The 26,977-nt window shown below is 35.9% G+C and overlaps 1 protein-coding gene across 5 annotated transcripts in view; it reads right to left on the reverse strand.

The window, feature by feature from the left end:
• The window catches only part of LOC149781286 (uncharacterized), a 283,358-nt gene that overhangs the window by 234,503 nt on the left and 21,878 nt on the right, over positions 1-26,977 (reverse strand). For 4 of the 5 annotated variants that reach the window (XM_089935370.1, XM_089935369.1, XM_089935371.1 and 1 more), the window contains exons 3-4: positions 25,590-25,660; positions 7,098-7,200 (exon numbers count right to left, since the gene is read on the reverse strand). In XM_089935370.1, coding sequence (XP_089791496.1) covers positions 7,098-7,200; positions 25,590-25,660 — 174 coding nt within the window. Of the gene's footprint in view, positions 1-304; positions 423-7,097; positions 7,201-25,589; positions 25,661-26,977 lie in introns of those variants that run through there. The other variant, XM_089935374.1, reaches the window with a different exon arrangement.

A 26,977-nucleotide genomic window follows, 5' to 3' on the forward strand; every position in this document is an offset into this window, starting at 1 on the left:
CAACTTCCCCCCCCCACCCCCCCACCCCCCGGCTATCTTTCCAACATTCTTTTTCAAATGCATTCCTCAGTAAGGGGCCATCATTGATAACCAATGGCCACAAAAAGATGCAAGTTCGGTTATTATCAAAAGGCCTTTGACTTGACAAAGAAACATGAAGGCTATTTAAAAACCAACATAGAAATGACTGCTGTCAATTCTCCTTCAACCAAGAATGAAGACTGCCACAACTCCATGTGCCATATGCTCAATGCAGACAATCTGAACAGATTTCCATTCATACAGTACAAAATGAATTACTTACCCCAAAATAATCTGCCCACTGTGACTGACTATGCACTGCCACAAGGAAAATAAATCCATCAAGGAAGAAAATGCACATAAAGTGCTGCAGATAGACTGATTAAAGCTCCTTGTTTCCTGTTTAGAAATTACTGGCATTTATTAAGCACAATGTACTGGACAGAGTATGAACCCAAAAAGCAAAAGAGTATGTAATTATTGATGGTGCATGAATGGAGGAGTCCTGACTACCATCAATACTATCTCCATGGCTGGGTAGCTAAAAAGTAAATTCTGTGTCTGGATATTATCTTTTAGAATACTATACAATGGTTACCATAGATCCTGACCTGAAAGGCCTTTATCAACTTAAGTCTGTATCAGTTTCATTCAAGTCAAGATCCATAACTGAATACATATGGTAATGAATGCCCTAATCTGATTGGTCAACAAGACAATCTTCTTTCCTGAAAAGTGAAGAAGGCTGCATATACTCTTTCTCCTCTTGAAGCTGGTGAAATATAAACCAACAGCTTGGGTTAATCAACATAAACCAGCAGTACACAGAATAATCAGTGTAAATGGCTTCTCCTTTGGGAAGCAGTAGTGTTATCCTCTGTTGCTTAAGATTACAGACAACAACAAACAAAATAGATGAAAAAGATACACGAAAGAAATCAAATAATTGTAAAATAAAATCAACAAAGAAACAGTATTTACTCCATACAAAGAATTTCTAGCACAAAAGAAACATCCATGATGCTGTTAATATTCTTTTATTTTGTGTTAATGGGTGACGATTTAATTATAGAGTAGAAGTGACAATGTAAAAATACACTGCATACACTGCATACACTGCTATAACCTGTGATAAGGTCAATGCATTAAATCACCATCCTGATCATTAGACTGCAGTTTTATTCATTTCAATAGCTGAATTGCGTAGGATGAATCTGCACAATGATGATGATGTCATTAACAATCACAGTGACCACAGTTCAGATAGAATGTTTGATATGGTGTTGGTAATGATGACAGTCATTGCAGTCAAAACAATCAGCATCATCTTCACACAGACCAAGCTATTCAATGGAGACCTGCACATTTCAATAAAACAACTCCAAGCTGAGAATGTCGAATGTGCCTGATGCACTCTCTTGCATGTTGTAAGAGGCAACTAATCATGATGTTTGTATGGCTAGGCCACAAGAGCAGCAACTAATATTGTCACAAGCCTAAGTGGCTCATTAATTAGCATGCTGGACTCCCCACCAAAAGGAATCCAGTTCAAATCCTACCAAAGTATAAGCCCAGTTCAGCAGCCAGGATATGATCTTGGGCAAGGCATTTTTATTCTAATTCCATAGGTAAAAATTAACCTATTTGTGCTGCTGTGTCATAAAACACCAAACCAAACAAAACCATAATTAATCAAACCAAACCATACTTTGCCAAATCCGCAGACTTATAACAGCTGAAAAGGCTCATAATATGTGGTGTTCTTGAAAAAAAGAACATATTCTCATTTGGAATTACAATAAGAATCAAATCCTAGGCAAGTGACATAACTTTTGACTGGGAAAGAAAAAAATCAAGCTTGTTCCACGCTGCCTATCAAGAAATTTATGTTCAGTCCAATCACCTTGTAAGTTTTATGATGAATATACATCACAGGTCCCTAACAAATCTCAGTAATGAATTAATCATTGACACGGAATTCAAATCCAAGCTATTTAATCCACATGTACAGTGCTAACCAATTAATGAAGACACTTTTGATCCCAAAAAAATAAAGATTTGTCTTATTATTTTTTACTGATTTGCTGGGAATGCAAATAGATTCATGGCATTCAAGGAAATCGGCTGCGAGAAATTTTCAAACAAATCATCATATAATCTGACAAACCGTGTGCCGATAAATGAATTTGCAGTGTTTATATATCAAAAGGCTTTCAGATACTATCTCAAGAATAAAACTGTAAAGAGAACCACAAATTATCTACAAATGGCAGTTTATTGCCTCAATAATTATTTTCGGCATTCCAATCCAGTAACCATATTTCTAGTGATATTGAAATGGCTGGCTTATTTTAACAGCACTGTTAAGACAGTATTGGCCTGGGTGGGTATTTATACCTGCGAAAGGAACATACACACATTGATACAACTGTGTTTAGAGAAAAGCTTCATGATTTACTCCACATATCTCCTAAATGATCAAATCATGCAGCGCTTAAAAAACTAAGAAACTCATCAACCTCACTGAAGATGTTTTTATATCTATGCCTGCCAAGGTGGAATTTTCATCAGATATTGTAATTGGTCTGCACAGTGCAGATATATACTCAGTTATATCACAGAGTAAATACATAATTCGTCAATTAAGTATTCCTATCTGTAGGAAAGCTGGTACGATACATTCAACAGAACCATTACTAACAAATTAACTAAAAACCATAATTTACCTTCATTTTCATTTAAATAAACATATGACAGTTTTTCCAGTGAGGTTACCATAATTTTATCAGGCTTCATTTTGCATAATCCCAATTAAACATAACTGTTCCAAACGGAAAACTGCTATATTTTCCAAACTTTTTAAGCACTAAACATTACAAATTTTGCCAGGCTCCTCACAACTGGTTACCTCCCTCCGGTAGAAGAACACCAAAGTCACAACACTGTAAATTGTTTTGGTAATATGCCACCTGGAGAAAACTGTACATTTCAGTCCTTGCAGCCTTTTGTGCGGTTACAATACATGTATGGCACTGGAAGAAATTCTTACAGGACCAAACACTCAACATGGCTAATCTCTGCCACTGCTAAAACCCAAAAATGTGTGCAAAACAGAATATTATTGTCTTTATTGGTTTTCCTAAGACAATTATGGGCCAAAATCTAAAAATATGTGCACAAAGAGCCCTGGATCAAACTCATCTAAACTCCTGTCAAACAAACTTCCGCAGCAAATCTGGTTCAATTCTATGGCTGTGATTTAGTAATGCCCATATTATTCAGGGGTCATAACTCTATAAAAATATTAACAAAATGTGCTCACCTACAAATTCATTTTGAGATCTGATTTCAATGCAAATTTGATTCAAACCTAATAATTCTGACAGACAAGAAGCTTAGATGGACACAAACAAAAGCAGACCATTTGTATATCTCCTTGCCTTGTGGTTGGTTCGGAGGGGCAAACAAAATTATGCAAACCACCAATTAATATGTACTTTAGAGAGAGTGACATATGTAAGGTGAAGTAGTTTGGATTTAAAACATGCACAGTGGAGAGAATGTTGGCATACCTATATGCTACAGTAATGTAATGTGGATCATGATTTAAACACACTGCTAACTAAAATGACAGCTCCCTTGTGTTAAAAAATCAGCCTGAATTAGTCTAAAGTACACTATACATAGCAGCTATTAAAATAGGGAAAATGAATTTTGCCAGAGTAGACAATACCAGCTTCTGAAAGTGCAATGAATGAATTACCAAATATGTAAAATGTAAAAAAGTTATCGGCTCTTTTTTATACAATTTACCTCTGAAGTTCAGGAAGTGAAAATGACCAAGTAGAGCTAGCACTTTTTTGAAAGGTTCACATTTGAAGTAAGGCCAAGCTGTATACTCTATAACCCATAGTACACCCATCAATCATACATCAAAATAAAGGGAATTAAAGGTTCTTTTAATTATACCTAAGATATGCAAGGTCTTTTTTAAATAGCCAGTATAACCAGTGAGGAAAGCTGGGGAAATTCTTTTTCTTTAAAATCTTAACCCTATAGAAAATGCGAAACTGTATAGCGCCACCCTAGACATTGTCCATAAACAGCCAGCAATATTCATCCCTTGTATCATTGAACAAATTTGATCCCTTGTATCATTGAAAAAATTTGTTTTACCTCTCTTTTACAAGTCCCTATACAAATCTACACATATTAAGAAAACACCTGCAAAGATCACTGTTAACTTGAAACAAACCGTCACCCAATTAAATCCAATTAAATGAATTACAATAGGCAGACCAGTTGCTATCCTGTCACAGAACCTGCTACAGCAGTATTACAATACAATCACCTTACCCCTGATGCCCCCCCCCTTGTCTGTTGTCTGGCATAGATACCCATCATCTTCTGAAGAGATGAAAAAACACGTTGCTATGGTAATACTAAATGAGGGGTTATAAGTTTGATTATCACCTAGATTGATACAGAAAATCTTTGGAATCAATAAATCAACTCTTTTACCCCATTCCAATTTGCTACAGCTTCAATTCAAGGGGCATGTAATTAAAGATTAAACTGCAAGAGAGAAATTGCAATATAGCAAGCTTAAATGTAATATATAGCTGAATTTTGCCAAGCATGTCTCCAAATTTAAATGATGAGTTTCAAGTGTTCCAGTAGCTTAAAAATGGTAACTGTACAAAGCATATTATACAGCAGTGTTTAGTTAGGAAGGGAAAATTTAATTACACACCTACAAAATACCTACCATATATACCCACTTATAAGTTGAGGCAAACTGCAAAGATCCTGACCTGACCAAGCAAAATGCACCTGAAGATCAGGATCTATTTTGTTTGTTCTTTTGTTCTACTGATTACTCCTTACAAACTGGGTCTGTGCAGTTGGACCTATAAGCAAGGTTATATGGTATAGGTTGATTGTGCAGTTTCTCTTAAGCCAAGATTTAAATTGGTCCATCAAGTGTCAAACTGCATCAATCAGTAACTATATCCTACAGTTTCAAAGAGCAAATAACCAATCAGATCCTGATAAAGGGAAATTTTCCCAGAAGGCAGCTAAATTAAAGAATCACCAAAGCAGCAATAACCACACAATCTAATTGGCATAACATTTTCTTAAAATCACACATTTTCTTATGAAAGTCTAATTACTTTATTAAAAAATAAGTTCTTCATAATAAAAATTTCATGAAAACCAGGTGAAAGATAAGGGACATTTAATTACACATTCTACTAGTTTGAATTTGTACACAGTAAAACGGACCATCAATTAAACAGGCCACTTTATTTTCAGACAAGTTTAGCGTACACACACATACACACAATACATAATAAATACAAAACAGCCAGGCAGCAGTATATTTAAACAATAATCAAACAATGCCTGTCTGACAGATGGCAGTGTTGTATTAAGGATCCCAAGGGAAGGGATCAGTGTACCCTCTAAACCTGGAGGACACACAATTTTAAAGAGACAATGGGAAAATGGAGTAGATAATCCACTAGTATTGATAATAAATTAGATAATCTTGTCGTTTTGACAGTTCTGCCACCTTAACTGTATAGTCTGCAGTGTGCTAATATATTTGCCTTGGATACCATACTCGCATTAATCAATAAACATTTTACTGTGTACATCACAAAACATCTCTGAATACTAGGTTAACATGAAATGAATTTGTACCATGGAATTTTCCATTCCAGATCTTATTCTCATAAATTTTGTGCTCACTCACTGCTACCAGCATTTAGTTATAATAGATACCCATGTTTTCTTAATTACTTTTCAAATTAATAACTCATAAATTAAATGGCCAATGGTGAATTTGCTGGTGTGTGCACAGGGTCAAGATTTTTTGGGACGTTGGGTCAAAATTATTTGAAACCTGCAATCCTACACTCAAGTTGCAGCTCTGTGCGTTAATGGAGTTCTGGTATTCATCAATTATGACTAACCCTAATATAAAATCCACTCCCTAATATAGTGGAATCCGTGTCTCTTAATCTAGACAAGTAGGTAAGATATTAAATTTGTAACACTTAGGGTCCACTTAAATTTAATTTTAATTAATTAATTCAATGATGTTACATAGGCAGGGAAACAATGGTTTTATCAAAGACAACAATGATAAATTAAACATATAAATTTGTGTGCACACAAATTTTGTTTAGTTATGTAGAAAGCAGACCTTTCCAGTTTTCAATTGAAACAATAATGAAAATCAGTTTTAACTTCATGCGTGTGTCAATCAAATAAGCCTTATTTTTCTTGTCAAGCCCTTAATGTAGCCAGTGCTGTAACATACAACCATTTTAGGAAAAGCACTTTGTTACTATTAGGAAACATTATTATGTTTACTATGCATGCAGCTTTCACCTTTAAAAAGTCAAATCTATACTTCTTATTTACCACAATGAAGACAAGGTTTAATGATTTAACCATCTGACTCCAAAGACTGTATCAGGTAGCTGGAGAATCATTGGTACAAGCAAGTTCAACACCTTTTTCAAAAGTAATTTAAAACGATTTTTTACCTTTTTAGTGATGTTTCATATTGGATGTTGGATCAGCAGCCAGGAACAGCCAATGATATGCTTCAAAAAATGGCATTTAACCTCACAAAACCAAAAAATGAAGCCCACATTAATGAACGAATGGCATAAAATTCATCAACTCTAAGACTTTCATCAGCTCAAAGCATAAACATAAAAAACATGTGGTAGTCATTCTGGATATTTTGTGTTTTTTAAAAAGTAGCTTTACAATTAAACAAAATCATTCTCATTCATAAGGATCATCATTCCTTACATGCATGAACACCACCCACGCCACATAATGGGAAAACATATATGGCTGGACAGGGACTTGAATTCTGATGACAACTCTAAATTGGTGTATAAAAACCCAAGCCTTGTGGTGGCCAAAACTCCCAAACACAGTTTCTTCCACCTGTTAGGTTTTACGGAGAGCCAAACATGATCCCTTCTCTATGTCTACTAAACATTTTCCTGGAGTTTTACCATATTCACGGCTGTCTGATAAAAGTATCTTACCTTGGTCATGCCTGTCTTGTAAAAGTTTTTGGTAGACTGCATCTGGGACTTCATTCAGACGGTAATACCATTTCACCCTGGCAACCAGAATATCCCTCTTTGTCTAAAACAGGAAAAATACTTCAAAATTAACAGACAAAAAAAATAATCTTTAAGAATAATTTCATTGCTGTCTATCCCTTTAAATTTCAATTTTTTATGGATCCAAGAAAAGTGATGAGAAATTTATGCAAGTTTTTTTTAAGCATTCATCAGAGACTGAAAAGCAGGCCTATATCTCAAAAGAAATGCTCTCAAAATCATGCAGGATTACAAATTCACCAATTTTGTCTCCTACAAGAAAATTTACTCTGTTGCTTAAAGCTTCAGAAGGCTTGTACAGCCAAAATGAAATGGCATTGTAAAATAACATGAAATGAGGTGTCTCACCAGTGAATGGTGTCATGACATAGAGAAAACAAATAGCATTTCACAATACAAACTTTAGACATATAGTAAGAAATACTATCCCAAAGTTTCAGTTCATTACAGCAATCTCTGAAGATGATGTGTGACTGTCACAAACTTAAAATACCTGACCTTAACATGGATGTGATAGTTGACACCGATATCAGTACTGCCTCTGGAAATGCCTTATCCATATCTGGTAGTTGACAGGTAAAACAAAATCATAGGTGAGACAAATGCCATGTATAAGGAAGTCTATAGCTTCCTTCCATTTCTAATATATCAAAATGTCACAGTATCGGAACTTGTCAGTTTGGGTTCTCTTATTTCTCAAAGATCTGAATCTTTTTTTCCAGTGTTAATGACAATATTTTGGAAAAGAAATGAAAATGAAAATGAAATTAAGTGTACAATAAAGTAATCCAAGACAAATTAAGTACAATAATTACCCCAAAAAATGGCACAGGCATAAAAGTTTTGATGCACTGAGATCAAAATATTAGCATGGACTAAGAATACAGTGAATTTCATATTATATGCTTAGCCCATGTTTAATAGTCCTCTATATGGATAAGTGAAATTTCTGTGCAGACACCAGTTTTCTTCTTCAGTCACAGTAACCTCTGATTCACAAAGCTTGGTAACATTAAGACAGTGGATAACTCCAGTTATTGTGTCAAAACCATTTTATTCTTTCTGTCAGTGACCTTGACCCTTGACTTATTGAGTTCGAAATTGATAGGGTTCTTACCCTAAGTGTAAGCCATCCACAAAGCCTGGCAACATTAAAACAGTGGATAACTCCATTTATTGTGTGAAAACCATTTTATTCTTTCTGTCAGTGACCTTGACCCTTGACTTATTGAGTTCAAAATTGATAGGGTTCTTACCCTAAGTGTAAGCCATCCACAAAGCTTGGCAACATTAAGACAGTGGATAACTCCAGTTATAGTGTGAAAACCATTTTATTCTTTCTGTCAGTGACCTTGACCCTTGACTTATTGAGTACAAAATTGATAGGGTTCTTACCCTAAGTGTAAGTCATCCACAAAGCTTGGCAACATTAAGACAGTGGATAACTCCATTTATCGTGTGAAAACCATTTTATTCTTTCTGTCAGTGACCTTGACCCTTGACTTACTGAGTTCAAAATTGATAGGGTTCTTACCCTAAGTGTAAGCCATCCACAAAGCTTGGTAACATTAAGACAGTGGATAACTCCATTTATTGTGTGAAAACCGTTTTATTCTTTCTGTCAGTGACCTTGATCCTTGACTTATTGAGTTCAAAATTGATAGGGTTCTTACCCTAAGTGTAAGCCATCCACAAAGCTTGGTTGTTGTAGGGTTTAACGCCATTTTTCAGCACGCGATAGGCTATACATGGCAGCCAGTATTAATGGCGGAGAAAGAAACCGGGAAATCCCCGGAAAGAACCACCGACCCTCGAGAAGCTACTGGCAAACTTTCTCACATATCCACATTGGCTGAATCCGAGACTCGAACCCACGCAGACAGAGGTTAGATGGCAGTGATCCGTAACGGAGAACGCTTTAGACCACTCGGCCACTCAGGGCCCCCAAAGCTTGGTAACATTAAGACAGTGGATAACTCCAGTTATAGTGTGAAAACCATTTTTCTTCCTGCAGTCAATGACCTTGATATTGAAGCTTTTTACCCCAAAATTCTTCCTTACCCAAGTACAAGCCATTCACAAAGAAAGGTAACTGAAGATGGTAGATGAGTAAAATTACTGTGCAAAAACAAAAGTTAACAGATGGCTGGACATACAGGCATCATACATAATACATTCTGCCTTAATGCCTTTTTATAAAAGACAACCAAACAGGTATATTCATGTTGGAGGTGTCCTTTAAAAGTATTTAAAACAGTCACTGATGATGATAAGAATTGTAAACGAAACATTCCCCTCCAGCATGTCCTGATTCACACTAATGTAGGCTCAACAAAAATATCTTCAATGGTTCAAAATCATACTCAAGACAAGGATACACGCACCTAAATTTGATTTTTCCTTGCAATTACCTTCATCTTAAAGCAAGGGGCATGACAATTGTACTCGACACACCTTCTACTCATGATGTATACTGGAAACGTTTTTGTTACACTACAAAATAAAAAGCTCTCAAGCCTTTACAAATAACCTGTGCTTCTCAATCCACTGAAATATTACCTTTGTAAAAAAAAATATCAATTTTATAAAAAGTAAATATTCAACATCTTCCAAGTGAGTATCCTTAACTAGAGATTTCAATATATTCAGTGGAGATTTTTAACACTGCCTCTCTAAAAGATGGATTTTTTTTGCATTAAAGTACCATTAAATTAAAAAATAACAATAGATGAACTGCTTTCAATTTTAAATAATCCAGGGTGTACCAGTGTCTGTGGATTTTACAAATAAACCTCTTTTGAAGTCATTATTTCAAGTGTCGCTTCAATTTCAACATGACAAGTAAATAAAATTCAGCTTGTTTGCATTAATTTCTCTATGTTGGCCTAGCACTACAGAACGAGAGCTTTTCTCTCAACCACTCGTTGCTCACTCATTCGTGTTGTGATGTCAGAATGTTACATAATACAGAGTATTGTATTTGTGACATGTGCAGGCCTCTAAAAGAGGTAACAACTGTCCATATTAAAGAGCTCCTTCTTTATAACACTCTCCATGAGAATAAAAAAATTAACAGGTTGTAAGTGAGGGTCTTATATTGAGGGGTTGTAAGGAGGCCATATCCAATGCATGCATTAAAACACAAGTAATTTAAAGATACGAAAGCACATTATAATTTAGCCAAGAACAAAAATGTGCTGAAACAGTAGCAGTGATAAAGTGAAATCTGGATTTAATTGGATTTGTGACTGTCCTCATTTTATAAGCAGAACAGCAGTAATGTAAGGGGCTTTACAATGAGGGACTGTTGTACCTCTTTCTGTGCATAATAATGGGATACAAAACATGCTGATGTTACAATACATATTACTAAGTACTAAAAGTCCATCACTGGCCTGAATAATCTTATGGGGATAAAACTAATTTTAATAATGCAAGCCATACCCATCACTATTGCATAGTTTTTACTTTTTCATGTCAAATAACCTCACTGGATGTGATTCCATCCATACCCAGAGTGGAGATTTACCAATAAGACATGGTCCACTCATGTACCTTGCATCCCTATACAGAGAACAGTAATCTTTTTCATATATCATGATTACACCACAGGACATCAGCTCAGTGTGGAGGAGAACATTCAGCAATAGCAACGGGTAAGTATTGTATATCAAAATTATTTTCTCCCCTCCACCCAAAAAAATATGTAATAGCAACAATAACTTACATGTCACCATTGCACAGATTAATTAATCAGTGACACATTAAACTTTTCAAAACTAGTTAAAAATGAAATATATTCACCATCTGAGGGAGAGACCCACTTTAAAGAAAAACTGTTTTGTGTGTGTGTGTGATTTGGATTTTTAACATAGCTTTAACAATTTTCCAGTCATATCACTACGATGCCTGCAGTGTGGCATTTTATAGTGATGCCTAGCACTGGATCATCATGTCACAGACATGTAGAATGAGGTCCAACCTAGTCATATTATCCTGACACCAGGCCAAACAGTCATAGCACTACCCTCCTAATGCTGAGCGCCATGCAAGGCAGCTGTAAGTACCATTTTTGTAAGTCTTTGGTAGGACTCGGCCAGGGATTGAACCCAAGACCTCCTGCATCCAAGGTGAACGCTCTAACCACTAGGCCACTGGAGAGGTAAAAAATGTTTTGCTTTGATTTGCTAAAAAGCAGCAGTAGAAGGAGAAGGTAGTACAGGCTGCCTTAAAAATCTCTCCATGGGATTAAGTTTCATAAAAGAAAGAACTCTATTTGAAAGGCACTGATAAGCTCTTTTGATTGTGGTGGCAAAACACCATGAGACAGTAAAGTCAAAATAGTTACAGCCCTAAAGAGGGAGGAAAAGACAGTTTCCTACCCTTTCTTTTCCCTTTCAAGGCATTTGGATACAAACATAGTGCCCTTAATGGTTTTAAAGCTTATAATCTCCAGCACAGATTCAAATGAGACTGGGAATCTCTCTAGGTAATGGAGCTACCAAAGACAACCGATTTTTGTCTATAAATCTCTACTGACAAAGGAAAGAAACAGCTATATAAAAGCCATTAAACTGGAGACAGTAAGAGTCAAAAGACAATGTATGAATCTCAAGGCATCTTCTTGCAAACAACAACATGAGCAAAAACTGTCTTGAGTGCATTGTCCTGAAAGGAAACCTCACCCAATGGTTCATGGGGGGGGGGGGGCATGGGAGAACAGGATACAGGTCTTTGACAACTTTAAATACTTAAGGAACAGATTAGAAGCCCTGAGAGAATTTACGTATTGAAAATTGCAGCCCTATATAACCCTCCATATGTGATACTGAACGTCTTTTATTCTCCAACATCAAAAGGAAATTCATAATATAACTCACTAAGCGTCAACTATGATCAAGTTTCCTACAGCACCAATCACAGAAGATTTTTATCTTGCATCGTAGACCTGTTGAAGCTCTCCTGGACTGAATGATGCACCTGGTAAGCTGGACCACTCATGTGGCTTAGTGGTTGGAGTGTTCGCCTTGGATGCAAGAGGTCGCGGGTTTGAACCCTGGCCAAACCATACCAAAGACTTATGAAAATGGTACTAACAGCTGCCTCGCTCGGCGCTGAGCATTAAGAGGTTAGTGTTAGGACTGGTCAGCCTGGTGTGAGGATAATGTGACTGGGTGGGACATGTCACATGTCTGTGGCACGATTCCCAAATGCTAGACATCACTATAAACTGCCACAATGCAGACACTGTAGCAATATGACTGAAACATTGCTAAATCTATGTTAAAAATCCAGATCACAATCACATCTCCCACACACAACTTGTAATCCAACCCAAAACCTTGTTCTCCCGAATAGATTGCAAGGTGTGAAGGTGGAGAATGTGTCAGCTATTGTATAGGAGAAAGCAAAAGATCCCTTCTGTGAGGTCATTGGAGCCACAGTAAGAGTATGTGATCAATATCACTAGTGAAAGACTCAGAAGTTCAGAGTTTTTGTAGAACTTGTGGTTTCAATGGGAATGGTGGGAAGACATACAAACAGACAATCCTGTTGGAGGCTGAATGTTTCCAGTGCCATTGCTCTCTGGTCTGGGGCTGGAGAAATGCAAAAGTGTTGTTGTAGTTGTTGCAGGGTTTAATGTCATTTTTCAGTACACAATAGGCTAAACATGGTGGACAGTATTAATGATGGAGGAAGAACCCTGGAAATCCCCGGAAAGAACCACCGACCCACAAGAAGCTACTGGCAAGCTTGGCCAAATCCGAGATTCTAACCCACGCAGACAGAGGTGAGATGGCAGTGATCCATAACGGAGAGTGCTTTGGACCACTCGGCCACCCCAAAAGCAGAAGTGAAGTCTGTTGTCAAGTCTGGTTGCAAATAAGTTCACCAAAAGTTCTCCATAGTGAGAAAAGGAACACTGTTACTGTTAGTGTAAAGAGACCATTCCATGAGGACTGTTTTGCCTGTCCGGACAGAATGTCCACTAAGATGTTCTTCCCAAGAATGTGGCAAACTCATAGGGTGATCTTCTCCAAGGTAGAGGAAGGTCTAGACCTCCATGCAAAGAATAGGAGCATTTTATCATCTGCAGGCAAATTAGCCAACAGGACAGACCCTGATGATCTACATGCACATAATCCAAATAAACAGTACAGACCCAATCAACTGCAGGCACCTTTGCCAAAATAAACAGCATAGAACATGATGATCTGCAAGCATATTATCCCATAAACAGCATAGAATCTGGTTATCTACAGGCACATTATTCCCTAAACAGCATAGACCCTAGTTATATACAGGCACAATATCCCATAAACTGCATAGACCCTGGTTATCTATAGGCACAATATCCCATAAACTGCATAGACCCTGGTTATCTACAGGCATAGTATTCCCTAAACAGCATAGACCCTGGTTACTTACAGGCACAATATCCCATAAATGGCATAAACCCTGGTTATCTACAGGCATAGTATTCCCTAAACAGCATAGACCCTGGTTACTTACAAGCATAGTATTCCCTAAACAGCATAGACCCTGGTTACTTACAGGCACAATATCCCATAAATGGCATAGACCCTAGTTATCTACAGGCACAATCTCCCATAAACTGCATAGACCCTGGTTATCTACAGGCACAATACCCCATAAACTGCATAGACCCTGGCTATCTACAGGCATATTATCTCATAAACAGCATGGACCCTGTTGATCTACAAGGACAATAAACAGCACAGACCCAGATAACCTGCATACTTATCCTATGGCAAACCTAGGTCTATGGTGTTTGAACATGGATGAATGTCCTTTGCTTGCAAATACTGCACATCTCTATAATGTTTTTATTTCTGTGAAATACCAGTGACTATTAAGATGTTCAAGTAATGCCACATCAATATTAGTGTGAAATTCATAACAACTGACAATGTGCTGTCAGAACTGACAGGCTGTTGAAAAAAATGAAATGATTCAGTTAGCAGATAATGAGAACTTAATGAATGCAGCTTTGTCCAAAGCAACCCCAAGGTTTAACTTATTTATGCTTGAAATTCTTGCATTTAATTGGAATATAATGACCTGTTTACCTGTTGAAACTAATGTAAGTCTAAGACCAAGCTAGAGAAACATTTTCATAACTATGGGAGTTGAGTGACTCATTAGTGTGTCAGATTCATAATCCAAGGGCAACTGGTGCAAGACATATCCAGGTTAGCATGGGCTGACTGTCTCACTTCATTTCTTTTTCCTTACCATAACAAACAGTGTTAAAAGTGCCATCAATGCCTGGCCACCAACCCACAGACCACCCATCATAAAGTTTGTACAGTACATAGAAACTGGTCAATAAAGATCATTCAAGGGAACATGGTATTCTCCATATATGATCAGGTGTAATTTATACAAAGTTAAATATGGACTTTAAGAAAAGAGAATAATAATTAATCTGGGACTGTTCTAGGTTAATTGCAAATGGAATGTGGACCGATTGTTTTGGAAACGAACAAGACCACACTGAACAAGACTTCCAAGAGTCTAATTTTTTTGGCCCATAAAGACCCCTAAAAAGTCAGTAAATGTAGAAATCTAGAACTAGATGTCCCATACACTAGCGTTTGTTTAAGTAGGTTTCATTGTAGTCAGTCTACATGACCATACAAGATTTATTATACAGTTCAACCTGTATAGAAGGGTCATTGACAAGACCACAAAAATGTGTTCTTTATAGTAAGGTGACTTTCCAACATAGGTTAAAACGGGTAATAAATAAAAGTGAAGGGACTCATAATGTTCTTTTTATCAACATGAGTAAGTGTATTCTGTAAAGTGTCAACTACAGAATGTTCCAGTTAACTGAGGGAACCTCTGCTAGTTAATCTTCACTAAAAAAAACTGAAGATAATGACCACTTTTTAGTTCAGGATTTGTCACAACCTTTAAACTTGACACTAACAACAAGAAAAGCCTGTGCTAGAAGAGGGCAGTGATACTGCACAATTTCCTCCACTAATTAATCTGAAAAATATGTATTAAACAAACTTTAATTAAAATATTTTCTCGTTTTCTCTCCACTTTGAAGTACAGATCAATTGCAAAAATAGCACAGACTTATGTTTGTGAAACCAGTAAATCGATGTTAATAAAAAGTCATGTTATGGACATGAACCAAAATAGATAGATTATGTCCCTAAAGAAAATTTATTTCCATAAGTGGAACAAATAAAATCAGAGCTGCCTCCAATATGAAAATATAAAAAAAATGAATTACAGAAATAACTAAGACACAATATTTTCCGCATATCCTTAATAGGTTAAAATCGAAACTTTCACACTTGTAATCTAATATAACCAATACAAAGATGCACCACTCCAATCAATAAGAAATTCCACAAAACAAGTGTTATGTGTACAGCAATACAAATTTGCTTCCCAGAAACTATGCGAACAGGATTATTCAAAACTGGTTATATTGCATTGATCTTCAATTTATGTCCATCAATGAGACAAATGAGAACCAGACTGATGCATATTGGTTCCTGATGAGAAGACTTGGAAAAGATGATTCACCTATGCTAGTAAATAGTAGTGTTAAATGGTACAGGTCAGCACAATACTGGCTATATGGTACCAAGTAAAGATTATTCAAAACTGCATGTATATATTCAGGATTTTCAGTGTTATAAAAACACAATATGCTTTGCTTCATCACTCAGTGGTCAATAATGTTTTTTATACTTTCAAAAGAAACATTTTTCTGCATATTATGACGACACTTTCATTTTTTTAAACCCTACACTTTAATGACTTGAAACTCTGTACCCATATCTTTTATTTTTAAAAACCTACAACAGTATTTTAGAATCTTTACATTTGATCCTTTTTTTTGTGTGGAGTACTTCATGTTGGTGTTCTTGATGGGTTTAACGCCCATTTTTCAGCACCAGATAGGCTATACATGGCAGCCAGTATAACTGGTGGAGGAAGAACTCTGGAAAAATAACCGGAAAGAACCACCAACCCACGAGAAGCTACTGGTAAGCTTTCTCATGTACCCACATTAGCTGAGCCGGAGACTCAAACCAATGGAGACAGATGAGATGGCAGTGATCCAGAACGGCAGGCGCTTTAGACCACAAGGCCACACTAAGCCCCTGAAGAACTTCATGTAAATGTTTATTTGGTAGGGTTTATATTCCTGGAGGCTTTAAGAAAACCTTAGATCTAAAAAATCTGAAACAACATATATAATACCACAATACTGTACCACAATATCTGTATTCTAATTTTGCCTTATACTGTGCCATCAATGGCAAAACAAGTCGGATACATTATCTCATGTATCATATTGTGCCATTACTGGCAAATCACTTCTGATACATATATCTTCTGTGATGTATTTTTAAACTGCAGGCAAAACATACCACTGATACACCTCTTTTGTACAGTGCTGTGACAACACTGGCAAAATACACCACCGATACACATCTTTTGTACAGTTTTGTAACAACATTGGCAAAACATACCACCAATACAAATCTTTTGTACAGTGTTGTGACAACACTGGCAAAACACACCACCGATACACATCTTTTGTACAGTTTTGTGACATTGGCAAAACATACCATGGATATGTATATGCTTTACATTGTATTTTGACAACAGTGATAAAACACCACAGCAGAATCGTGTACCATACTGTGACATCACTGGCAAATCAAACCTCTGATACATGTAACTTTCATATCAAATTGTGACATGTCACATCATTGGGAAAGCATACTTCTGATATCTGCATCTTCAGAGCAGGAATTCACCACTTAGCCAGAAAAGTAACTTTGTCCTATGGCCAAGGACAAGAATAACTTGTGGTGTCCTTTCAATAGGGGTGAACACAAAGGCATGTTTTACTGTGTTCTTTCAATAGGGGTGTACACAAAGGCTGTGTCCTGAATATGCTGATAGACAGCCACCAAACTCATTTCAGAAAATTACTCCCTTGTCTAGAATTAGCATTCCCAAAATAAAATATCAATAGAACCTGTCTTGAAAGACCACTCCTTCTGCCCAAAAATATGGCCTCTCAAGACAGGTGGTCACTCATAACAGGTCATAACACTATATACTTAATAAATCTGTGCATTAAGAATATGGTCTCTCAAGACAGGTGGTCTCACATAGCAGTGGTCATTCAAGATAGGTTTTACTGTATACATGTCTGAATAATATCACATAATAAATACAACTTTGCAATTTAAATTTGGAACCCATTGTGACTTGGTTATGGCACTAGGCTTGTGTCCAGACAGGTGCAAGGATTAATTCTCACCACTGAATCATTTACAATAATAAGTCCTTGAGCAATGCAGTTTACATATTTGTTTGCTATACTGCATAAAAGCAAATTAAAATCAAACCGAAGACTTCAGTTTCACATTATTAGAGTACACAAGAATAATTTGCAATTTAATTCAGCAAACAGTCGCAAATGTCATTTTCATGAACAATCTTATTTTAATATTTATGTCATTGTTGATAAACATTCAATACATTGCGTGGTAACAGTTGCAAACATTCTTAAGTATTTGGACAGTGTGCAGCTGTCACCGAAACACCAAAAGGATAAGACAGTACAATCACAAGTTTAATCAAGAGACTAAGTACCCATAATGTGGGAAAATGAACACCAGGGTCTGAAGTATGATGCATGAGAAGCGTGATGACCACTTTCTGCACCTAGTATTTAGAGAAACACAAAACTGCATGGAGAACTTCATTCCTGAGTCATGTCAGTGAAATCAGTTATTGTTTTGAGAACATGCAAATGAATAATATTGAATAAGAAACTGACTTGGTTCTGTTTGATTTTGTAAGACCATTGAAATTTAGGCAGGATCAGTTTTTTTAAAATGTATTGTGTTGGTGAAAACAATCCTAATTTCAAGTCCTGGATACCCAACACTGTAGAGTGGGGCAAGGAAAAGGGTATTGCTAGAAAAATTGAGGGTGCTTATAATTTTTAATGATCATTTTATTTTATTTATTAAGTCAAACTCAAAAATTTCTCTAACTAGATTTTTCTCTGCACTGGTCCACTGTTTTGTTCGTAATATAATATTTTCTTTTATTTTTCATATATGGTTTGGAATGATAAATACTAACAGCTTTTAATGTTACTTGCTAAACTGCTCCCTCTCTCTCTACTATAAATCTATTCAACCAGAGTTCTCTCTCTCTCATAATCAATATTCCACTTGGTTACACGATTCCATGGAATAGCAGTTACTAGTATTATTCTGAAAACGAATGAAAATTTACAGTTTTTTCCTGCTATGCATCACTCTAGAAAATTTGTATTCCTGGCTGTGAATATAGTAATTTCACTCCTGGAAGAAGTCAATAGAGAGCTGTAAGGCGATGAATACAGAGGCAACTTAGCTGTCAGTAGCATGTTCCCAAGCAGTATTACACTTGTCAAACAGATTCTTCTGTGTCAGCCAATCATAACAGAACTGATCTTCAGGAAGGAATAATTAAGGAACCAGTCAAATCCATCATAATAAAAGCTCACCCTACATCACCTGAGAATGACTGGCATGATTTTCAGGTTACAATCTACACCTAACTGCTTTCAGTCAGAATAATCTAAAATACTGTAAATCAACATTACTCATTTAGGGCGACAATACCTGAAGATGTGATCCATGTGATGAACAAAGACCGTGTAAGCATACACTACATAAGATGTAACATCTTGTGGCAATTTTTTTTTAAAACGATGAGCCTTCTAGGTTTCCATCGGTGCCTATTTCCGATGAGCGAATAAAAAAAATGTCACGCGTGACTTAAATTTATTGCATTTGTAAAAAGTAGTGAATGAGGCATTAAGGTAATACAATTTAAACAGAGCTTCTGCATATGACTGCAAAACATTACATGCCTGTATATGTAGTACAATCAGTCATTGTTGACATTTCCATATAGACAGTGTTCCTACCACAAATTTATCAAAAGATTCCAGGCCTTTTCAAGACCAAGAAAAAGTGTATTGACCTAATTAGACTAAAATATTTAAATTTGCAAGTAAAATGAGAAGGAACGAAAAAGTCAAATATAAACTACAATATTTTGTTTAACAAAGCAGAATCATGCAATCGGTTGTTTACAGTCCTGAATAATCACATTACTGGTTTCCATAGTAACAAAAATTTAAGACTTTTAAGTCGTTTTTCAATATTTCCAGACATTTTCAGGGCTTGAAAAAAATTTTTTTTGAATTTAGACCTTTCCCAGATTTCCAGATCCATGTGGGAACCTTGTATAAAGATCGCCTTCACACTCTGGGCGACATTAATGGGTCACTTCACTTATGTTTATGACCATTCTGCTGTCTATGTAACTTAAACCTATTCATAAAGAACAACATTTTTAATGTCCCAGATGTTCTTTATGGTCAAGCTTAATTCTAGGGTCACAAGGATTTTTAATTGATAACAAACAAATCTGAAGGTACAGATTTAAATATAAAATTGAATTGCACAATACTTTGGAAGAGAACCCTTCCAAATAAATGTATACATAAACTACCAACAGGAAAAACAATTCAAATGTAAATAAGTTAAAATTCTGAAAAATGTCTAAATTAAATGATAATGGTAACGAAAGTGAAATCTTTTCAACATATGATCAAATACTTTTTAAATAAACTGCATTTCCTCAAAAGATTTTCTATGTTAGTATATCACACAGCTTGCAGGAAAACAGGTCCATAAACTTAATAAAAAGTAAAGTATTGTGTCCAGTCAGCACAATAAAACCGTATCCATGTTATTTACCAGTACTTATTCTATATGAAGGATGCCACTCTCTAATAGAACAAAAATTCTGAAAGAGTCTTTCTTTCATTGTCTATGTAAGTATCTGTAATTTTTTAGTTGACTGTCAGTACAATGTACTGAAAATATCAAAATTCAAGTTCAGTTTACTTGTATTGGCGCAGCGGACATGTAAAGTTATTACCAAAGAGGTTTAAAATCATATGCTAATAAATTAAGTGTACAAATGCTTACTGATGACCACCAATGTAAAAGTGTCAGATCAGGTCGATAAACAAAATAGCTTCCATACACTATCAAGACCTCACTGTTATTAAGTGCAAAAATTCTACCTGAACATGGAGAAAGACCAATCAATGAGTGTAATACCAATTAAAGTAAGAGGAAAGAGATTATTTCCAAAGGCACTAGGATAAGACCCTGGGAGTCAAAACTGATCACCAATACTTTGGAAGTAGCGAAATCACTACTTCTTACTGATAATGCACTGATTTACACAACTGCCAGTGTAGTTACTGGATAAATCCTGTTTTAAAGATACTAAAAAAAAATTGTAAGCAGTTTATACAGATATTTTGCACCATTATTTTGAAGAACACAAAAGCAATCAAAAAGAAAAGCTGAGACATGATCTTGCAATCAACTCTCTAATAACAGTTTAATGTTTGCTCAACAAATTGAGAATCTGCACCTAAAACCACCACCCCTACCAACAATACATAAACCACGTAAAAACTTAACATACCCCTATTAAGAATGACTAAAAGCTGCAAGTGTATAAAAGGTATAATATATACCTGTTCATGGCAGTCACAAAGTGAACAGCCTTCTAAGGAAGGTATTTTATACACAACAGAGTATTTTAAAAAACTCAAATACAACCCAATCTGCCAGCAAAAAAGTGGTCTCTCAAGAAAGGTCAACACTCATTACAGGTCATAACACTATAATCAATAACTGTTTCATATTAAATGTATTTATTATAAACAATACACAATCGTCAAATACCGAAAAATAAAAGTATAATCTTCAGTGATTCCAAGGTACTAGCAGCTTCCAAGTCATATTCATTCAACTATGTACCATATACAGTGCAGTACAAACGACTCAAAAATCACGTCATTTCATTCAAAAATTTTAAAATTAACAATAACAAAGTATTATATAAAACAAGAGTCCCTCCAAAGGACAGATGCTCTACCCAACCAAAATAATTTCAAGAATTCAAGACCATTTCTTTGTTTAAAGTCTCTGATATTCTTCAGCTTTAAAGTTTCCGAATTTTCAGACGCAGTTACCAAATTGGATATAATATAGCATCATTTTCAATTATGACACACAAGACATCATTACAAGACTTGATGAAAACGGAATATTTTTAAAAACTTTGCAGGCGGTCACTGACAGCAATTTGCATTACCATGCAATGGACCATGAATGGATGTAAAGCTTTGATCCGTACTGATGATCCTTCAGATCCGTGAAAATCATGGTAGGAACGAGTTCCCAAGGAGAAGCTCTTTACTTCAACTGAGTAAGATCTTTGAGGAGTCCAAGGCAACATTATGGTTGATGTACTTTGGCTAATTTTGATCAGATACAATCCATGGACCCATTTCAGAATGTTGGTTGAAAGGAAACTTTAAACTTAAACCCCAATTTTTGGATCCATAATAACACCTGCATAGTGATTCACCCACCCCGGGACAGGCATTCACAGCCTGTGGTACCAAATATGAACATTTGTCAGATTGTTGCATATCATATATATATTCACTGAGGAAATGGAACGATGTTCCTTTTTCACTTCATTGTTAATTGGAATGAATCTGTTTATTGTAAACCACTGACACAAAGTGCATATCAGGAGTATTTAGCCAGTTTCTGGAAATTGTTGCACTTTAGAGGAGCCGCATAAACATGTACACAATAACATGCAATTCAAGTCACAGAAACAAATATCAAAATACTGCAATGAAAAATACCAAAATTTTAGTGTTCAGATATTTAATGGAAGGAATATGTAATTCCTATTCTGTTTTGGTAGGGTCTCTGCTCTGCATAGCACAACAGTCTTACCGATAACCAGATGTAAATTTGTAAATTTGATGAGGGGTAACGGCATGTAAAATTATACATGGAGAGAAATAAACACTGAAATAGAAAAATTTGTCGTCTGAAAGACCTCAATGCAGTACAATACTAGCAACAAGCATTGTTTCACTGGTCATAACTTCAACTTTTGTCTATTAATATGGCAACCTTGAAAAAGATGACTGTCCTAGGCATAAGCATGCAAGAGGCACATAATTTCCATGCATCCTTACAATTCTCCATTCTATGGGTGGATATATTCACATCAAATGGAAGAGGTTGTCCATCACAAAAAAATGTGAAGTACACAACAGCAAGGGATCATGTACACGTATTACTTCATTGTTAGTACATTGGGTCTGAGGAACTGATCTATTCAAAATAGGCACTTATTCTCAAAAATCAAATGGAGCCAATGAACAGAAATAAATCATTCAAATATGTTGTTGTTGTTGTTGTGGGGTTTAACGCCATTTTTCAGCACACGATAGGCTATACATGGCGGCCAGTATTAATGGCGGAGGAAGAACCCGGGAAAACACCGGAAAGAACCACCGACCCACGAGAAGCTACTGGCAAGCTTTCTCACATACCCACATTGGCTGAATCCTAGACTCGAACCGCCACAGACAGAGGTGAGATGGCAGTGATCCATAACGAAGAGCGCTTTAGACCACTCGGCCACTCAGGGCCCCCATTCAAATATGTAACATTAAACATTTTGTACAAATATTTAACATCATTAAGAACCCCAAGAAAATGTGTTTACTATTACTTCTGGCTTTAAAATAAGAGTAGGCCAACAAGACTTTTTGTTAACATTATATTTATTTAATGTGATTTTTATTGCATTTTTTTTACCATGGGAGAAATAAGTGCTAGAATTGACAATGAGAAACAGGGACAATCGGCTGACCGGAACTGCACATTTTTTTGTGCCTAAATATAAGCTGAATAAGTTAACCAATTTCATGAAAAAAATGTGTAATACTAAGGCCTGTAATCATGTCTACTGTGTAGACACCAGCAGAATACAATGAAATACAAATCTGCCTCATGTAAATCATGAAATATTTGCTATGTCAATAATATGTTGATAGTGGAAGTAATAAATTTGGAAAACATGGCTAAATATTCCCACTTCACATCCTCAATAAAAAAATTAAGTAAATACATTTTTACTGATAAAATTTTGATTCACATTGATTTAACTCACAAAATAGTTCCAGACATTTATTCTTGGATTTTATGACTGGTTCTATATGGGATGCACCAACGATGTAACTGCAGATCAAGAAATGTCGGGTGGTCTTTTGAAAATGCCATCGTATTTAGAATGTAACCAATTGGACAAAAGTGCACTTTCAAGGGATACTGTCTATTATTATGATGGTTGCTTTTTACACGAGGCAGAAGAATTTTACAGAAAAGAGGCTTTTGTAACAATGCATAAATATGAAAGGTACAATTTATGTACGAGTTTATATATCAGTGCTGATACAAAAATTCCTATCCAGTTTATTCAACAGGTTTTCATTCTGTGAAAGAGGACAGGATATTAAGCAATTTTCTAAATTACATCTGTGGTACGGTAATTTGATTTGTATTCATAGGCTATTGAGGATTAAGTTCCATAAATGCTTCTGATGTGGAAACACCATTCAAAATCCTCCCCCCCGTTCGAACTCAAATGCATTTTTTGTTTTTGTGAGGTTTAACACACTTTTCAGCTCATGATAGACATACACGGCCATTACATTTTATGGAAAAAGTACTCAAGATGACCGTGTAAAGAGCCACCAATCCACAGGAAGTTACTGCCAAGTGTTCTCGCATACACACACTAGTCAAATCGAGACTCAAAGTCAGGTGCCTTAGATCACACAGCCACCCAGGCTCCCAAATTGACATCCGTATGACAATTTATAGCCATCTTTTTAAATGAAACTCCATTCCAAAGAAATAAAAATCTGATGAACAGACAAAGCAGGGTTTATTCTAAAACATTAAATTGCAGAATTTATGCTAATTTCTCACAAACTGCACCATGTGCAAAAATTGCACATCATACAATCAAACCAATTATTTATAACTTCAGTAAATCCCTCTTTAAATTATAAAAAATCAGCAGCTGTTTACAAAGGGGGAGGGGCTTCTGCAACAAATTTTCAGTTCTCCAAAGGAAAGGCAAAGCCAAGAAAGTCAAAGGTTAAAGATTTTCTTCCAATAATATATAAATATGTCAAATATTTAAATAGCACAGCATTTGTAACTACATATTATGATTCCCATTCTGTGCAGATTTTCACAATATAAACTAAGTCAATATGTATATACAGTAATATTTAACACGTATAATCATAAAATACTATGCATCCTTCAAGGAGTCATCTAATGGCAGAAAAATAAAATGAATGCCACCTGTAGATTGTGTCTGGGCAAAAGGTGCTTCTAAATTTTACAGAAAATTCACTTAAGACCTATTAAGACCATTATCTGGTAGATTTATGGCTGAGTTCTGAATGACAGTGATGTTAATTTGCTATGCATTCAACTCCTTAAATTAGTATAGTGATACAAGAATTGAGTGCATGGGTTGTCAAGGTGCGTGCCAAACATGGGTAAACAGAATGCACAACCCAATCTAATCAGAGCCAAAGTCTTTAAAAAATATGACTGATTTTGAATCCAATGCTGCTAAATGTTGACTTAAATGTAATCAGATTCTACAATCAAAGAAAAGGATTGTACATTTTTGTAACAAAGACGGCACTGGTGCACCACACTGTTATTGCAAGCAATTATTTCTCACATTACCAAATATTTTAATAGCTGCAGTCTAAATTGAAAAGCTGATCCAAAACTTATCTAACAAATCTTTTTTATATACCTGTTATATTGATGGGAAAATCTGTATAAGCTATTTTTTTCTTCCATCAAGTTTATCTACAACATCAAATCTTCAATACATCATTTTATTCACTGATTACCTGGAAAAGCCACCTGCCCCAACAATAAATACATAGAAAACAAGAGACTGAAGCTGGCATTAGATCATTTACCAGCTAAACAAACTTATAAAATAAAAGTGTGCATATGTTTTGCATGATGCCTTAAAATGCTAAATGTCATTTTGTTCCACTCTACAGTTTCAAACTTTGCATAGAGTTTGATTTTAAAGAAAGAGACTTTCTCAGGTTTTGCTCACTGATTATCATGGTCATTTGAAACTGACCTTGTATATATTAGGCACTGTTTAAATAACTTTAATTCCTTTTATTCTGGTGCACAATTTATGGATTTAATTTGGGTTACAGAGCATATAGCTTGCCAGACTTCAGATGTGCACCTCTTGAAAGACTCCTTAGAACAGCACTCTTCTTTCATGTTTTATATAAAGAAAATTTATTGTGAATGTAAATGTACAAAAAAGTCATGATATACTAGCTGTACTTGCAGTAAAAGGCATATAAATACATACCAAGCGGAATTCCTGGATAGAGCAGATGAAGTACGGGTGATCAGGTCTGTTATTCTGTATGTACACAGAATCTGAAAGAAAGAGTGGCAGAGTTTGAATGTAGTTTGGTGAGGGGTAAAACCCACTTTAATCATGTAATACTTACCTGTTGCTAATGCACAGATGGTACTTTTCCAGGTGGAAAACACTCAAACTATGATGAAAATTTGTCCTCCCATTATGGTGAACCAGAAGATTCCAGAACACTGGATCACCCCTGGGACACTCCAATGACACTTGCCCTTATGTAGTGCCCCTTCATACTATCACAAAAAGTACTCTGTATTAGTGGGACAGCACAGGAAAGGGAGATGGAATCCAGCAACAACAAGAGGTAAGTATTACATCATTAAAATTAGTTTTATCCTCCTTTCACAAACAGTATTACATTTTAGTATCATAATACCATACCTACTGCTACTGCATAGCTGAAATTGTCGATATGGTATAAGACTGATGACCCCACAACTGGTGAATAAAAACAAAAATAAGGAACACTCATCCTCACAGAAAAACAGGAGTCTACTGTGGGCAGAATTCACATTGGCCACTTTCTGAGAGATGATGATTGGCCCAGGCAAGAAAATGCCATTCATTTTGGTGGGCTAACAAGTAAAGGTAAAAGGAAAAAGTGCCAAAATGTGGATTTCATCACATCCTCTGGAGATGAATGATTTAAACTGGCCCAAGAAGCTGATGTGAACTGAACCTAATAGGCTTTAATTTTCATGAAGACAGGTCCCTATTGGTAAGGGACTAGTCAGCTAACTTCACAGTTTATGCAATCCATACAAAAATGGCAGCAATTGAAATATGTGTTTAAATTTTAGTTGGGAGGGAAAGATGCTTCCTACCCTTCTGTCTCCCTTTAGGTCAAGCATGGGCAACTTCCTCCAGGACACAGGCCAGAATTTTTTTTTAAAGCCACATTGTATGATGTAAATTAACAGATAAAACCAAGTTACAGGGCATATTTTGTCTCTCCTGCTTCAGAGTCTGGCAAACAAAACTAAAGCCCTAACTGCTCATAAAAGTCTATCTTGATCTCATCCCAGCAGAGACTGCTGTGACTTGGGAACTCATTCAAGAGTGGAACTATTGAAGGAAGCTGTTTTTTTTGCTAAAATAATATCCTGGTTAGCAAAGGTAACAAACCAAATGATAATTCCCACTGAACTTAATACAGCCATGCTTGAGAGAGTGTGTTGTAAGTATGATTTTCACACTCAGAGCCTGTATCTAGCGGATTCTAATTGTTAGTAGTGACAGTTGGCCAGAGCATTAATCCCAGCATTCTAGATATTTAATACCAGAGACTTTCAACAGGTCCAGTTCTGTTGTTTTTCTTC

The sequence above is a fragment of the Sinohyriopsis cumingii genome, chromosome 15, assembly GCF_028554795.1.
Source record: "Sinohyriopsis cumingii isolate HCF-2022 chromosome 15, ASM2855479v2, whole genome shotgun sequence".
In the NCBI taxonomy this organism is placed as follows: domain Eukaryota; kingdom Metazoa; phylum Mollusca; class Bivalvia; order Unionida; family Unionidae; genus Sinohyriopsis; species Sinohyriopsis cumingii.